We start from the raw sequence: 17,322 nt of genomic DNA on the forward strand, positions 1-17,322 counted from the left end.
AGCTCATGGACATGTGTGGTTACAAGCCACAGTCTAGGCATTTGGAAGGATCCAAATGAAAGCTGATGATAAATACAGAATGAGTGAGAGAACAGAGCCTGGGTTGTGGACAATGAAACTGAGTTTTATTGTGGTCTCCATGTTGCTGTCAACTCTGAAGACCTCATCAGAGCCTTGCTAATTAAAATATATAATGTGTTATACTTGGGGCAAAACCTTTAGTCTGGGATTTTGGCGGTGAACCACATATTTTTTCAGGATACAAATTGCAATTATCTCTGGATGGCAATGAGACCTAAGTTGCTCTCACCCCAGAGGAGTCATAATGGGACATTAAGAGACTGGAATTGAAGGTAGACCTTCAATACTTCGAAGCCTAACCTACAACTCATTATTACACGTCAGAGCAATCAATGCTATAAGGGTATTTAGTCAACAAGCCATGTTAAATTTGTTTTTGTATCTTTGCAACAGTGACTTCCTGGTTGATTATTATTACCTCAACCTTGAGTCACACTTTCAACCCAGTATCTAACCAAAATGGGTAAGACAGTTGGCAACTCTGTTCAAAGTTCATGACTCCCCCTATCTAGTCCTGGATTGTTCCAACCAACTCTTAAAAAGAGACACATTTTTTGTTACAGGGAAATAAAGCACAAAAGTCCACTTTTATCCTCTTGAGGTGACTACTAGATCAGAATCCTAGAAGTAAGTGGAGAAAATGGAATCAAGAAGAAAGTGGGGTTACCTACATTGTAATCTTTGTTTTTTGGAAAAGTGGATTTTAATAGTAGGAACAAAGAGCATTGGAGGTCCAAGGCAATAGGGAGGTCACTGTTACTATGTGCAGTTTTTGATGCCTCGTTAAAGAAAAGACATTAAAGCCATAGAGATCTTACAGAAGTTACAAATCTAGCAGGATGACGCCAAGCATTGCACACGATAGCTATGAGGAGAGTATTGACATATTGGGAATATTTCCATTGGAACTTCTGCAGTTGATGTGGTTCAAGAAGGCAACTCACCACCCTCTTCTCAAGGACAAGGGCAAAAGATGCAGGGGGAATATGAGGAAGCATTTTTTTTCGCAGCGGGTAGTAATGACCTGGAATTCGCTGCCCACGAGGATGGTGGAAGCGGAGACGATCAATAACTTCAAGAGGAAGTTGGATGACCGCTTGAGAGAAATAGACTTGCAGGGCTACGGGCATCAAGCCGGGGAGTGAGGCTGACTGCGTAGCTCCGTGGAGAGCTGACATAGACTTGATGGGCCGAATGGCCTCCTTTTGTGCCGTAAATGACTCTATGACTCTCTAATTAGGGGGGGGGGGGGGGGGCAATAAATGCTGACTTTGCCAGCGACACTCCCATCCAATGAACAAATAAAAAAAAAACTTCCTCCAAGATACCTCCGTTCCGATGCAAGTATTTATGTTTTGACTATGGTTCAGTGGGTAGCACCTTTGCCTTAGAGTCAGAGCCCTAAGCTGTGGAATTCTCTCCCCAAACCTTTCCATCTCTCTATCTTTCTTCCTTTAAGACGCTTCTTAAAACCTACCTCTTTCACCAAGCTGTTGGCCATCTGCCCTAATATCGACTAGGATAGTAATGGTACAAAGGGCAGAGAGGGAGAAGAGTTTAAGTGTGTTCAAGAGAATTTTTTCCATCAGTTTGTGTTGTATGCCTTAAAGAGTGATGTCCCTTTAAGATCTTACTATACTAATGGGCAAAGTACCAGGATGCAGTCATGTGACTACAAGCCAGAGTCACTTTGCAAATAGAACACCTAGAGGAAGGTTCTGTAAATAGTTTGCTCTGTACTTTTTTTTAATTCATTCATGGGATGTGGGTGACGCTGGCCAGGCCAGCATTTATTGCCCATCCCTAATTGCCCTTGAGAAGGTGGTGGTGAGCTGCCTTCTTGAACCGCTGCAGTCCATTTGTGGTAGGTATACCCACAGTGCTGTTAGAAAGGGAGTTCCAGGATTTTGACCCAGCAACAGTGATATAGTTCCAAGTCAGGATGGTGTGTGACTTGGAGGGGAACTTGCAGGTGGTGGTGTTCCCATGTATTTGCTGCCCTTGTCCTTCTAGTTGGTAGAGGTCGCGATTTGGAAGGTGCTGTCTAAGGAGCCTTGGTGCATTGCTGCAGTGCATTTTGTAGATGGTACACACTGCTGCCACTGTGCGTCAGTGGTGGAGGGAGTGAATGTTTGTAGATGGGGTGCCAATCAAGCGGGCTGCTTTGTCCTGGATGATGTCGAGCTTCTTGAGTGTTGTTGGAGCTGCACCCATCCAGGCAAGTGGAGAGTATTCCATCACACTCCTGACTTGTGCCTTGTAGATGGTGGACAGGTTTTGGGGAGTCAGGAGGTGAGTTACTCGCCTCAGGATTCCTAGTCTCTGACCTGCTCTTCTGGCCACAGTATTTATATGGCTACTCCAGTTCAGTTTCTGGTCAATGGTAGCCCCTGGGATGTTAATGGTGGTGGATTCAGCTGTGGTAATGCTGTTGAATGTCAAGGGGAGATGGTTAGATTCTCTCTTGTTGGAGATGGTCATTGCCTGGCACTTGTGTGGTGCAAATGTTACTTGCCACTTATCAGCCCAAGCCTGGATATTGTCCAGGTCTTGCTGCATTTCTACGCAGACTGATTCAGTATCTGAGGAGTCATGAATGGTGCTGAACATTGTGCAATCATCAGCGAACATCCCCGCTTCTGACCTTATGATTGAAGGAAGGTCATTGATGAAGCAGCTGAAGATGGTTGGGCCTAGGACACTACCCTGAGGAACGCCTGCAGTGATGGCCTGGAGCTCAGATGATTGACCTCCAACAACCACAACCATCTTCCTTTGCGCTAGGTATGCCTCCAGCCAGCGGAGGGTTTTCCCCCTAATTCCCGTTGACCTCAGTTTTGCTAGGGCTCTTTGATGCTATACTCTGTCAAATGCTGCCTTGATGTCAAGGGCAGTCACTCTCACCTCACCTCTTTGAGTTCAGATTTTTTGTCCATGTTTGGACAAGGCTGTAATGAGGTCAGGAGCTGAGTGGCCCTGACGGAATCCAAACTGTGAGTCACTGAGCAGGTTATTGCTAAGCAAGTACCGCTTGATGGCACTGTTGATGACACCTTCCATCACTTTACTGATGATCGAGAGTAGGCTGATGGGGCGGTAATTGGCCGGGTTGGACTTGTCCTGCTTTTTGTGTACAGGTGATACCTGGGCAATTTTCCACATTGCAGATGCCTGTGTTGTAGCTGTACTGGAACAGCTTGGCTAGGGGCACAGCAAGTTCTGGAGCACAGGTCTTCACTACTATTGCCGGAATATTGTCAGGGCCCATAGCTTTTGCAGTATCCAGTGCCTTCAATCGTTTCTTGATATCACGCGGTGTGAATCGAATTGGCTGAAGTCTGGCATCTGTGATGCTGGGGACTTCAGGAGGAGGCCGAGATGGATCTTCAACTCGGCACTTCTGGCTGAAGATTGTTGCAAATGCTTCAGCCTTGGCTTTCGCACTGATGTGCTGGGCTCCCCCATCATTGAGGATGGGGATATTTGTGGAGCCACCTCCTCCAGTTAGTTGTTTAATTGTCCACCACCATTCACAGCTGGATGTGGCAGGACTGCAGAGCTTAGATCTGATCCGTTGGTTATGGGATCGCTTAACTCTGTCTATCGCATGCTGCTTACGCAGTTTGGCATGCAGATAGCCCTGTGTTGTAGCTTCACCAGGTTGACACCTCATTTTGAGTTATGCCTTGTGCTGCTCCTGGCATGCCCTCCTGCACTCTTCATTGAACCAGGGTTGGCCTCCTGGCTTGATGGTAATGGTAGAGTGGGGGATATGCCAGGTTACCGATTGTGGTTGAGTACAATTCTGATGATGCTGATGGCCCACAGCGCCTCATGGATGCCCAGTTTTGCATTGCTAGATCTGTTCGAAATCTATCCCATTTAGCACGGTGATAGTGCCACACAACATGACAGACGGTATCCTCAGTGTGAAGGCAGGACTTCGTCTCCACAAGGACTGTGCGGTGGTCACTCCTACCAATACAGTCATGGACAGAAGCATCTGCGGCGGACAGAAGCATCTGCAGCAGGCAGATTGGTGAGGACGAGGTCAAGTATGTTTTTCCCACGTGTTGGTTCCCCCACTACCTGCCGCAGACCCAGTCTTGCAGCTCGGTCCTTTAGGACTCGGCCAGCTCGGTCAGTAGTGGTGCTACCGAGCCAGTCTTGGTGATGGACATTGAAGTCCCCCACCCAGAATACATTTTGTGCCCTTGCCACCCTCAGTGTTTCCTCCAAGTGGTGTTCAACATGGTGGAGTTTTGAGTCATCAGCTGAGGGAGGGCGGTAGGTGGTAATCAGTAGGAGGTTACCTTGCCCATGTTTGACCCGATGCCATGAGACTTATTTATTTTTATTTATTTTATTTAGAGATACAGCACTGAAAGAGGCCCTTCGGCCCACTGGGTCTGTGCCGACCAACAACCACCCATTTATACTAACCCTGCAGTAATCCCATATTCCCTTTCACCTACCTACACTAGGGGCAATTTATAATGGCCAATTTACCTATCAACCTGCAAGTCTTTGGCATGTGGGAGGAAAGCGGAGCACCCGGCGAAAACCCACGCGGTCACAGGGAGAACTTGCAAACTCCGCACAGGCAGTACCCAGAATCGAACCCGGGTCGCTGGAGCTGAGAGGCTGCAGTGCTAACCACTGCGCCACTGTACCGCCCCGGACCTCATGGGGTCCGGAGTCGATATTGAGGACTCCCAGGGCAACTCCCTCCCTCCTGTATACCACTGTCCCGCCACCTCTAGTGGATCTGTCCTGCCGGTGGGGCGGGACATACCTGGGGATGGTGATGGCAGTGTCTGGGATATTGTCTGTAAGGTATGATTCAGTGAGTATGACTGTCAGGCTGTGGCTTGACTAGTCTGTGGGACAGCTCTCCCAACCTTAGCACAAGCCCCCAGATGTTAGTAAGGAGGACTTTGCAGGGTCGACAGGGCTGGGTTTGCCGTTGTCGTTTACGGTGTCTCGGTCGATGCCGGGTGGTCCGTCCAGTTTCATTCCTTTTTATTGACTTTGTAGCGGTTAGGTACAACTGAGTGGCTTGCTAGACCATTTCAGAGGGCATGTAAGAGTTAACCACATTGCTGTGGGTCTGGAGTCACATGTAGGCCAGACCAGGTAAAGACAGCAGATTTCCTTCCCTAAAGGACATTAGTGAACAAGATGGGTTTTTACAACAATCGACAATGGTTTCATGGCCATCATTAGACTAGGGTTTAATTCCAGATTTATTAATTAAATTCAAATTCTACTTTCTGCTGTGGTGGGATTCAAACCCATGTCCCCAGAGAAATACTCTGGGTCTCTGGATTACTAGTCCAGTGATAATCCCACTATGCCACCGCCTACCCTACTACGCCACCGCCTACCCTGCTGTATATAATAGTTTAGCTGTAATAAACCTGTTTGAGCTTCAGCAAACTGGACTCCATGCATCTCATTTATGTTGCATCAGACAACATAAAAAGAGCTCATTACACTATGTGGGCGGCAAGGTGGCGCAGTGGTTAGCACCGCAGCCTCACAGCTCCAGTGACCCGGGTTCAGTTCTGGGTACTGCCTGTGTGGAGTTTGCAAGTTCTCCCTGTGACCGCTTGGGTTTCTGCCGGGTGCTCCGGTTTCCTCCCACAGCCAAAGACTTGCAGGTTGATAGGTAAATTGGCCATTTTAAATTGCCCCTAGTATAGGTAGGTGGTCGGAGAATGGTGGGGATGTGGTAGGAAATATGGGGTTAATGTATAAATGGGTGGTTGTTGGTCGGCACAGACTCGGTGGACCGAAGGGCCTGTTTCAGTACTGTATCTCTAAATAAATAAATAATGTTTCCAGTACAATGAGAAAGGAGGCATTGCTGGTCTGGTTCTGAGGAGTGAGGTGGGTCAAGTGGATCAAATGTCAGTTGAGAAATGTTTAGGGGACAGTGATCATAGTAACATAAGGTTTCGGTTAGCTATGGAAAAGGGCAAAGAGCAATCCAGAGTAACAATAATTAATTGTGTGAGGGCCACTTTAAATGGGGTGAGAACAGATCTGGCCCTGGTAAATTGGAGTCAAAGGTTGGCAAGTAAAATTATACTTGAACAATGGGCTACCTTTAAAGAAGAGATAGTTTGGGTACAGTTGAGGAACATTCCCACAAGGGGGAAAGCTAGGGCAAGCAAAGCCAGAGCTCCCTGGATGATGAAAGAGATAGCGAGTAAGGTGAAGCAGAAAAAGTATGCGTATGACAGATAGTAGGTTGATAATACAAGTGAGAACCAGGCTAAATATAGAAAGTTCAGAGGGAAAGCGAGAGAAGAAATAAGAGCAGCAAAGTCAGAGTATGAGAAGAAACTGGCAGCCAACATAAAAGGGAATCCAGAAGTCTTCGATAGGCATATAAATAGTGAAAAGATGGTATAAGGAAGAGTAGAACCAATTAGGGAGCAGAAAGGGGATTTACGCGTGGAGGCAGGGGGCATGGCTAAGATACTAAATGCGTACTTCGCATCTCTCTTTACCAAGGAAGAAGGTGCTGCCAAAGTCATAGTGAAAGAAGCATTAATTGAGACTCTGGATAGGCTAAAAATTGATAAAGAGGAGGTAATAGATAGGCTGGCTGTATTTAAAATTGATAAGTCACCAGGATCAGATCAGATGCATCCAAGGATGCTGAGGGAAGTAAGGGGGGAAATTGCAGAGGCACTGGCCATAATCTTCCAATCCTCCTCAGATACAGGCGTGGTGCCAGAAGACTGGAGAATTGCAAATGTTACACCCTTAATCAAAAAAGGGTGTAAGTATAAGCCCAGCAATTACGGGCTGGGATCATAGGGGACATAGACAAGCTGGTGGAATGGGCAGACGTGTGGCAGATGAAATTTAATGCAGAGCAGTCTGAAGTGATATAGTTTGGTCGGATGAATGAGGAAAGGAAATATTAAAATAAAGAATATAATTCTAAAGCGGATGCAGGAGCAGAGGGACCTGGGGGTTTATGTGCACAAATCATTGAAGGTGGCATGGCAGGTTGAGAAAGTGGTTAATAGGACCTATGGGATCCTGGGCTTTATAAATAGAGACATAAGGTGGAATTTAATGAGGTCATTAGGAGTGGGAATGGAGGCATCGGCAGCTAGAGACTAGCGATGGATGTGCCCACCTGGAAGAACGATGTTGTGACGTTGGTTCTGGATTTGGTCAGCGGCAGGAAAGCTCCAAGGCAGCCTTGCCGCCCCGACGCAATGTGACTGCTATTTGTATTGTTGAACAGGTCATTGTCATACATTAGCATCCAATTGATCGCAATTCAATGGGGGGCTTGGAATTAAGTGAACGACAGGTGTGGGCTCACATGCATTTGGATCCCCAACTGTTGAAAGGTAGTGGAACTGAAGCAAGCCATCAGCAACAGGAATGAGGGAAGTAAGGGGGGAAATTGCAGAGGCACTGGCCATAATCTTCCAATCCTCCTCAGATCAGGCGTGGTGCCAGAAGACTGGATAATTTTTCCAGGGATCCACCGATGACATGTGTGCATCTGTCAGAGGGTGGGCCAGGAGGCAGTTGCACATGCCTGTGAAGCTCCATGACGAGAGCGACAGCAGCCGGCCATGCCAAGAAGGGCCCACCTACGTCAGAGAGTGTACCAGACTCGACACAGCCAACTTCAAATGCCTGAGCAGCAGTGAAAGCCAAGACTGTGGCTCTCCATGGAGGCTGCCACCCACTTACGTGCCACGCTGCAGGATGAGTTGCGACCTATGGGATTCGATGGTCACCCCATTCCAGTGGCCCTGAAGATCACCGTGGCACTCAACATTTACACGTCTGGATTTTTCCAGGGATCCACCGATGACATGTGTGGAGTCTCACAGGCAGCAGCCCACCACTCTATCAAGGAGGTGACCAAGGCCCTGTTCAAGAGGGCTGGCGACTATGCATGCTACTGGACCGACCCTGACAATCAGGCGGAGAGTGCCCCCATCAGCTTCAGGGCCATCGCTGGATTCCTGTAGGTTAAAGGTGTGATAGACTGCACGCATGTGGCCATCAAGGTTCCAATGGACCAACCAACCGCCTTCACCAACAGGAAGGGCTTCCATTCCATCAAATTTCAACTGGTCTGCGACCGCCAATAGTGTTTTCTGCAGGTGTGTACCCACTTCCCAGAAAGCAGCCATGACGTCTACATACTTTGATAGTCCTAGGTGCCACAGCTTTTCAGGCCCCTTGCTTGCCTTCAGGGATGGATTCTCGGGGACAAGGGTTGAAGACGTGGCCACTGACGGCTGTAAGGAATCCTCACACTGCAGCAGAGAAGAGGTGCAACACTTGCCACGGCTCTACCTGAGTGACCATCGAGCAAGCCATTAGGCTGCTGAAAGTGAGATTCTGGTGCTTCGATCAACTCAGTGGGGCCCTGCAGTATGCCCCCATGACGGTCTCGCGTATCTTGGCGGTCTGCTGTTTTCTGCACAATCTAGCACTGCAGAGGTGGGGGGAAGCCTTGCATGAAGAGGACATGATTGTTCGCCAGTCCTCAATCAACAAGAGGGATGTGGAGGAGGCTAATGAGCAGGCAGCACTGGATCTTGAACTCCTTGCACTGGAGGCCAGGCACATTGAGTAACTGGCAAGGAAGGCAAGAGAAATTCTACTGGCTTTCAGCCACCATGATGACCTCTCAGTGAACTCAGCAAAGAGTTATCCCAATGTATCCAGTCTGTTGCCTCCTTTCTGTTTGGATTGTATGCCTAGCACCCAGCTTAACCACGTGCTCTGCCAATGAGGGAGGAAGGGTGAAGGCAGAATCTCACAATTAAGGCACGTGAGGATAAGCATTTTTCAACAACGAATGTGAACTGTAATAACGATAGAACTTTATAACACAATACAAATGACAAATGTCAACTACCCGTGAAACCCCAAGTGTGTCTTGGTGCTTTACTTAATAGGTTTACGAGTGTTTCTACGAAGTGTGAACCTTGCAATAGCAGCTGGGACTGGAGGCAGGCTGCCCTTGGCCTGGGATGACTTTGGCTGCCTGGGGCTTTCCTGTACATGCCCAGGACTATCCTCGGGCATCGCAGCTACTGGAGCTGGGCTCACTGGCAGAGGGGCTGAGGAGCTGCTGTCTGCACTCAGAATGCTCTGAGGGGAGCCCCCAGCTATGGAGGTCAGCCTCTCCTCCTCCCTTTCGTGGCTCACTTAAACCTCCCTGCTGACCAGAGCTGGACAAGGACCTGAAGAAGACTCCAAGCGCCCCGTCCTGTTCTCGCCTTGCCACTGCTGAATTAAACCCCTGGCCAAGGCAATGGTGTGCAAGTCTGTGCACATTTTGTAGGATCTGGCTCTCCATAAGGGTCACCAGCTTCTCAATGGAGGAAGCTATGTGCTCACACGCCTGAGCCATGGCAGCGCTCATAGCATAGGTAGACTCCTCCATCGTCCTTTCATGGCTGCATATGGCCTCTGGCAGCTCCGCCTTACAGCCTTACCTCTCTCTGCAACTCCAGCATGCCCTGTGCTGTTGACACCAGAGGCTCGTCATCAGCTGGGTGCTCAGCATGGGCCTGGCCATTCACAGTCCTCTGAATGTTGGTGGCTTCGGCTGTCACAGTCTCAGCCAGCTGCTTGGGCGCCTGTGTGGTGCTGTCACCAGCTGGTGACCCTGATTCTAAAGTTGAGAGGTTACCCACCGAGGTGAAAGTCAGTCAGTGAAACAGCAGTTTAAGCAGGGCTGGCAGTGCTTTAAATATGATGCAAGCACTTGCGTTCATCTCCTCTGATGATATCATTGGTGTCTTGTCACCCACTGCCATCCTCCAATGGGACGGGTTCCTTGCCTGCTGCGTTCATGTGGGCCAGCCAGCACATGATCATGGTCAGCCAACTGCATACGTGACAAGCGGTGATAGCACCCTTTTCCAGGACCACTGTGCGACCCACGAGGGGTTGACTAAATTCAGCCCATAGAGTGCAAAAACAAGGAAGTTTTGGTGAACTTTTATAAAACACTGGTTTGGACTCAACTGAAGGATTGTGTTCCGTTCTGGGCACTACACTTTAGGATGGATGTGAAGGCATTGAAGAGGGTGCAGAAAAGATTTACGAGAATGGTTCTGGGGATGGTAGACTTCAGTTATGTGGATGGATTGGAGAAGTTGGGACTGTTTTCCTCAGAGAAGGAGAAGGTTGTGAGGAGATTTGATAGAGGTGTTCAAAATCATGGGTCTGGACAGAGTAGATAGGGAGAAACTATTCCTATTGGCGGAAGAGTCTGGAACCAGAGGACACCAATTTAAGGTGATTGGCAAAAGATTGGCACAGGTGACTTGAGGAATAACTTTTTTATGCAGAGTGGTTAGGATCTGGAAAGCACTGCCTGAGAGTGGAGATTCAATCATGGCTTTCAAAGGTGAAGTGGTTAATTATCTGAAGAGCAAAAATTTGCAAAGCTACAGGGGAAAGTTGGGGGAGTGGGACGAGCTGAGGTGCTCTTGCAGAGAGCCAGAACGGACACAATGGGCTGAATGGCCTCATTCTGTAACCATTCTTATGATTCTATAACATAGCCTTATGTACCTTGATGTCTAATTTTGCTTTTTAATGATCATGTGAATTGTCTTGGGGTGTTTTAATACATTAAAGATGCTATATAATTACAAGTTGTTGTTGTTGTTGACGCTCCAGTGCAACACTAAAGGAATATTGCATTGTTGGAGAGACTTTCTTAAGGATGAGACATTAAACTGAGGCCCCATTTGCCCCCTCAGATGAATGTAAAAGATCCTATGACACTATTTTAAAGTATAATATTACTTGTTCCTTTGGTATGTGAACTATTGTCAAATTCACAGGACTGCAAATAACATCTGAAGAAAATGTGGATTTTTATTGTAACTTAACTAGAACATATATAACTACTGCAGGAGCCAACACGCATGTTACTGTGTCAGGCTACACCCACAACTCCCTGGTCATGTGTGACATGACATCACTTCCTCTGGTAACCTTCACTTGCAGCTTCTTAAGGTGGTCTGCTCTTAAGTTAGTCCCACAAAAAGAAGAGAAGGGGAGCTCCCCGGTGTCCTGTCCAATATTTATCCTTCACCCAATATCACTAATATCATTATCTGGCCATTACACTTTGCTGTTTGTGGGACCTTGCTGTGTGCTGATTGGCTGTAGTGTTTCCCTTATTGCAACTACAACTACACTCCAAAAGTACTTCATTGGTTTTGAGTATCCTGAGGTCATTAAAGGCAACATATAAATGCAAGTCTTTTTTAAATAGAGATTTTTAAAATTGTGGAGTGTTTTGACTTGGTGAATAAAGAACTATTCCTCTGATTAGTGATGAAGAGAGGGGTATGGAGGAATTTCTTTATGCAAAGGGTTGTTGGAGCAGAGAGTGATCTAGGTATGGACCATGGTATCTTTTAAGGGAAAAGTGAATAAATATTTGAAACTAATTAAGATATAGGGCTGTAGGGCGGAAGAATGGGAATTACTACATTAGAGCATAGACACCGTGGAATGAATGGCTTCCTTCTGACTATGAATCTTTCGTTCTATGCTACATGTACCAAGGTCATTTGGCTCCATCTGTCCGTCTTAACCATATATAACTGATCTTCATCAGGAAAGGATGAACGGGCTGGGTCTTTTTTCTCTTGAGAAGGGAAGGCTGAGGGGTGACCTAAGAGTTGTTGAAAATTGTGAAAGGTTTTGAAACAGTAACCAGAGAGAGAGTGTTTCCACTTGTGGGAAAAATCAAAACTAGAGGCCATCAGAATAAGATAGTCACCAAGAAATCAAATAGGAAATTCAGAAGAAACTTCTTTATTTGATAAGGTGCCACATAAAAGATTATTACACAAGATAGGAGCTCACAGTATTGGAGGTAATGTATTAGCATGGATTGAGGATTGGTTAACTCACAGAAGGCTGAGAGTCGGCATTAATGGGTCTTTTTCAGGTTAGAAAGACGTAACTAGTGGAGTGCCACAAGGATCAGTCCTAGGGCCTCAATTATTTACTATCTACACTAATGACTTGGAGGGGGCAGAGTGTAATATATCCAAATTTGCTGACGATACAAAAATAGGTGGGAAGGCATGTTGTGATGAGGACATAAGGAATCTGCAAGGGGATATAGATAGGTTGAGTGAATGGGCAAAAACTTGGCAGATGGAGTCTAATGTAGGAAAGTGTGAGGTCATGCACTTCGGTAGGAAGAATCAAAAGGCAGACTATTATTTAAATGGAGGGAGACTCCAAAAAGTGCAGCACAGAGGGATCTGGATGTTCTTGTGCATGAAACACAAAAAGTTAGCGTGCAGATGCAGCAAGTAATTAAAAAGGCAAATGGAATTTTGGCCTTCATTGATAGGGGGTTGGAGTTTAATAATAGGGAAGTCTTGTTACAACTGTACAGGGTGTTGGTGAGGCCGCACCTGGAGTACTGTGTACAGGTTTGGTCCCTGTATTTTAAAAATGATATACTGGCATTGGAGGCAGTTTAAAAGAGATTCACTAGGCTGATATCCTGGGATGGAGGAGTTGACTTATCAAGAACGGCTAAACAGGTTAGCTCTTTCTCCATAAAGTTTAGAAGAATGAGGGGTGATCTTATTGAAACGTACAAGATTCTGAGGGGGCTTGACAGGGTAGGTGTTGAGAAGATGTTTCCACTAGTGGGGGAATCTAGAACTAGGGAACATAGTTACAGAATAAGGGGACACTCATTTAAAACTGAGATGCGAAGGAATTTCTTCTCTCAGAGGGTAGTGAATGTCTGGAATTCTCTACCCCAGAGAGTTATGGAGGCTAGATCAGTGAAAGTATTAAAAGAGGAGGGAGATAGATTTTTGAAATATCGGGGAGTTGAGGGCTATGAGAAGCTGGCACGAAAGAGGAGTTGAGGTCTAGGGCAGATCAGCCATGATCTTATTGAATGGCGAGGCAGGCTGAAGGGCCGAATGACCTACGCCTGCTCCTATTTCTTATGTTCTTATGTTCGTATTCAGGGAGTAGTGAGATTGTGGAACTCATTATCGTAGGGAGTAGTTGAGACGAATAGTATAGATGCATTTAAGGGAAAGTTAGATAAGCAATGAGAGAGGAAGGAATAGAGAATTTTGCTATTAGAATTAAATGAGAAAGGATGGGGGGGAGGCTTGAGTGTAACATATATGTTGTCATGGACTGGTTGGGCTTAATGGCTTGTTTGTGTGCTAATTCTGTATAAAATAGATATTGTCTTTTTAACATTTCTTTACTTGCTAAATTATAACAAGTTATCTTGCACTGATGCTATCTGTTATACAAGCCATCAGGAAATATTAGTCATTTGACTTTGCTTTTTGCTTAATGTCTTGTGTTATGACTAACCCGCAAACGAAGGTGACCGTGGTGACTGCAACAACTACCGTGGAATCTCCCTGCTCAGCATAGTGGGGAAAGTCTTTGCTCGAGTCGCTCTAAACAGGCTCCAGAAGCTGGCCGAGCGCGCCTACCCTGAGGCACAGTGTGGCTTTCGTGCAGAGAGATCGACCGTTGACCTGCTGTTCTTCCTTCGTCAGATACAGGAGAAATACCGTGAACAACAGATGCCCCTCTACATTGTTTTCATTGATCTCACCAAAGCCTTTGACCTCATCAGCAGACGTGGTGTCTTCAGACGACTAGAAAAGATTGGATGTCCACCAAAGCTACCAAGTATCATCACCTCATTCCATGACGATATGAAAGGCACAATTCAACATGGCGGCACCTCATCAGACCCCTTTCCTATCCTGAGTGGCGTGAAACAGGGCTGTGTTCTCGCACCCACACTTTTTGGGATTTTCTTCTCCCTGCTGCTTTCACATGCGTTCAAGTCTTCTGAAGAAGGAATTTTCCTCCACACAAGATCAGGGGGCAGGTTGTTCAACCTTGCCCGTCTAAGAGCGAAGTCCAAAGTATGGAAAGTCCTCATCAGGGAACTCCTCTTTGCTGACGATGCTGCTTTAACATCTCATACTGAAGAGTGCCTGCAGAGTCTCATCGACAGGTTTGCGGCTGCCTGCAATGAATTTGGCCTAACCATCAGCCTCAAGAAATCGAACATCATGGGGCAGGACGTCAGAAATGCTCCATCCATCAATATTGGCGACCACGCTCTGGAAGTGGTTCAAGAGTTCACCTACCTAGGCTCAACTATCACCAGTAACCTGTCTCTAGATGCAGAAATCAACAAGCGCATGGGAAAGCCTTCCACTGCTATGTCCAGACTGACCAAGAGAGTGTGGGAAAATGGAGCACTGACACGGAACACAAAAATCCGAGTGTATCAAGCCTGTGTCCTCAGTACCTTGCTCTATGGCAGCGAGGCCTGGACAACATATGTCAGCCAAGAGTGACGTCTCAATTCATTCCATCTTCGCTGCCTCCAGAGAATACTTGGCATCAGGTGGCAGGACTGTATCTCCAACACCAAAGTCCTCGAGGCGGCCAACATCCCCAGCTTATACACACTACTGAGCCAGCGGCGCTTGAGATGGCTTGGCCATGTGAGCCGCATGGAAGATGGCAGGATCCCCAAGGACACATTGTACAGCGAGCTCGCCACTGGTATCAGACCCACTGGCCGTCCATGTCTCCGCTTTAAAGACGTCTGCAAACGTGACATGAAGTCCTGTGACATTGATCACAAGTCGTGGGAGTCAGTTGCCAGCGTTAGCCAGAGCTGGCGGGCAGCCATAAAGGCGGGGCTAAAGTGTGGCGAGTCGAAGAGACTTAGCAGTTGGCAGGAAAAAAGACAAAAGCGCAAGGGGAGAGCCAACTGTGTAACAGCCCCGACAAACAAATTTTTCTGGAGCACCTGTGGAAGAGCCTGTCACTCTAGAATTGGCCTTTATAGCCATTCCAGGCGCTGCTCCACACACCACCTCCAGGCGCTTACCCATTGTCTCTCGAGATAAGGAGGCCAAAGAAGATATGACTAACCCGTGATTTTCCTGGGAAAACAATTGATAGATTCCTCCCCCACCCCCCCAGCCATTTTCTATATATAGCAAGGACATAGGGGTGACACAATAATGTCATATATATATTGATCGCAAAAGTTTCTTAAAATCTTTGATAGGTTGTCATCTTTGCAAACTGAATACTTTTATTAAAAGGATAAGGAAGATCTGACAATTCCAGGTTTCAAGTTATTAAATTATTTTACTCGGCTGCATTTTTCAAAATTACAGTACATGTATATCTGGATATAAAAGAAGAATTGGTCTTTCGTGAGATCTCTTGCAGTTCAATACTGTAATCCTCCTGTATCTTCATGAAGATTTGAAACGAATAATAACTGAAATGTATCAAGCTATTTGAATAAGATTTGACCATATGTTGCATTAACAGGATGGAAAAAAGTTTTGTACAAAATTTGAGACTATGAAATCTGAACATAACTGGCTGGTATTTTTCACAATCAGTGGTTTGCATGACAGAAGATAACATATTTGGGAGGTATTAACTCCTGAATAGTTCTGCAATTGCTACAACCATGAAAGATCTTCCAAATCTGGAATGGGATAAAGGACATCTTGAGTGAAAAGATCTTTTTTATCCGAGAAGGAAGCTATTATGATAACTGCTGTATAAATATTCATGAGTGTTTCTTAGCATCTGGACTGGCAGACCAACATTGTTATAAGCTGTGAATTACTAATGGGTATCAGAAGCAGTGGTCGAGTGCTAGACAGTTTATTTTACCTCTCCGTAGTCAGTCGTGTTTATACTTGATTGGCTTGTATAACTAGTTTGCCAAGAAATATAGTAGTTGGATTTATATTTCTAGATAATGACTGCGGATGAGAATCTGTTGGAATTCCACTGTTATAGCAAGTATTTGAGATATTGTAGCAGTAGGTGAAGCATGCACTATAGAAAACAATATTTCAAGTTATTTACTGCTTCAGCAAGCTTAGAAAATGTTCATGAAAAGTGTTTTGTTTTGCTAGAGGAAAGAACTTTCTCCACATATTCCTGCTGGAGCCCTACTTCAAAGAATATTCCTAAAGTCACTTACTTGCACATGATAATGCATTTGATACTACCGTTTTGCAGCAGTGGTTTACACTCGATATCCCTTGAAGAATTCAACATTTAAATCTGTACATAAACTTATCTTGAGTATGGCTTGCTTAAGATCTTAATGTTAAAGTGGAAGGAAAAATGTTATCAAAATTTTAGCTCCTGTTTGAATTGGTAAGAACAGGCCAAAGGACTGAACAAATATCAGTCAAAAAGTAAAGGACGTTAGCCCATCTGGATTACCCTGATTATGTATAGGACCCACTCCATTTTCATTTCCCTCTTTGAACCATCTCTATCCACTCCTTGTTGAAATAGGAACCCCTAGTTAATTTCTGGTGTTGTTCCTTCAGATGAGTATGCTCACTCTGCTGGGTGATTGATACACTCTCTCTGGGTCAGCATCCTACCATTCTCCTAGCTCTAGCAATTGCTACTACAAAGCAACTGGTTGTTTTAGTGCTTAGTCAGACAGCACACTCAAATGTTCAACTCGCTGTATGTTCCACAGTGAAGGGTATGTAATTATATCTCAAGCGTTGAGGTTAAGAGGGAGGATGTGCTGGAAATTTTGAATGATATGAGGACAGATAAGTCCCCGGGGCCAGACGGGATATACCCAAGGATATTACGGGAAGCGAGGGAAGAGATTGCTGCGCCTTTGGCGATGATCTTTGCGTCCTCACTGTCCACTGGAGTAGTACCGGATGATTGGAGGGTGGCAAATGTTGTTCCCTTGTTCAAGAAAGGGAATAGGGATAACCCTGGGAATTATAGACCAGTCAGTCTTACGTCGGTAGTGGGCAAATTATTGGAGAGGATTCTGAGAGACAGGATTTATGATTATTTGGAAAAGCATGGTTTGGTTAGAGACAGTCAGCATGGCTTTGAGAGGGGCAGGTCATGCCTCACAAGCCTTATTGAATTCTTTGAAGATGTGACAAAACACATTGATGAAGGAAGAGCAGTGGATGTTGTGTATATGGATTTTAGCAAGGCGTTTGATAAGGTTCCCCATGGTAGGCTCATTCAAAAAGTAAGGAGGCATGGGATACAGGGGAAGTTGGCTGTCTGGATACAAAATTGGCTGGCCCATAGAAGTCAGAGGGTGGTAGTAGATGGAAAGTATTCAGCATGGAGCTCGGTGACCAGTGGTGTTCCACA

General features: G+C 46.0%; 1 protein-coding gene across 6 annotated transcripts in view; it reads left to right on the forward strand.

The window, feature by feature from the left end:
* uvssa (UV-stimulated scaffold protein A) overlaps positions 1-17,322 on the forward strand; it is a 141,984-nt gene that overhangs the window by 89,934 nt on the left and 34,728 nt on the right. The window contains exon 12 of one of the 6 annotated variants that reach the window (XM_068029601.1): positions 645-719. The exons of the other annotated variants lie outside the window; for them this stretch is intronic. Coding sequence (XP_067885702.1) covers positions 645-686 — 42 coding nt within the window. The 3' untranslated portion in view covers positions 687-719. Of the gene's footprint in view, positions 1-644; positions 720-17,322 lie in introns of those variants that run through there. 6 annotated transcript variants of the gene reach the window in all.

The sequence above is a fragment of the Heterodontus francisci genome, chromosome 1 (assembly GCF_036365525.1).
Source record: "Heterodontus francisci isolate sHetFra1 chromosome 1, sHetFra1.hap1, whole genome shotgun sequence".
NCBI classification, from domain to species: Eukaryota; Metazoa; Chordata; class Chondrichthyes; order Heterodontiformes; family Heterodontidae; genus Heterodontus; species Heterodontus francisci.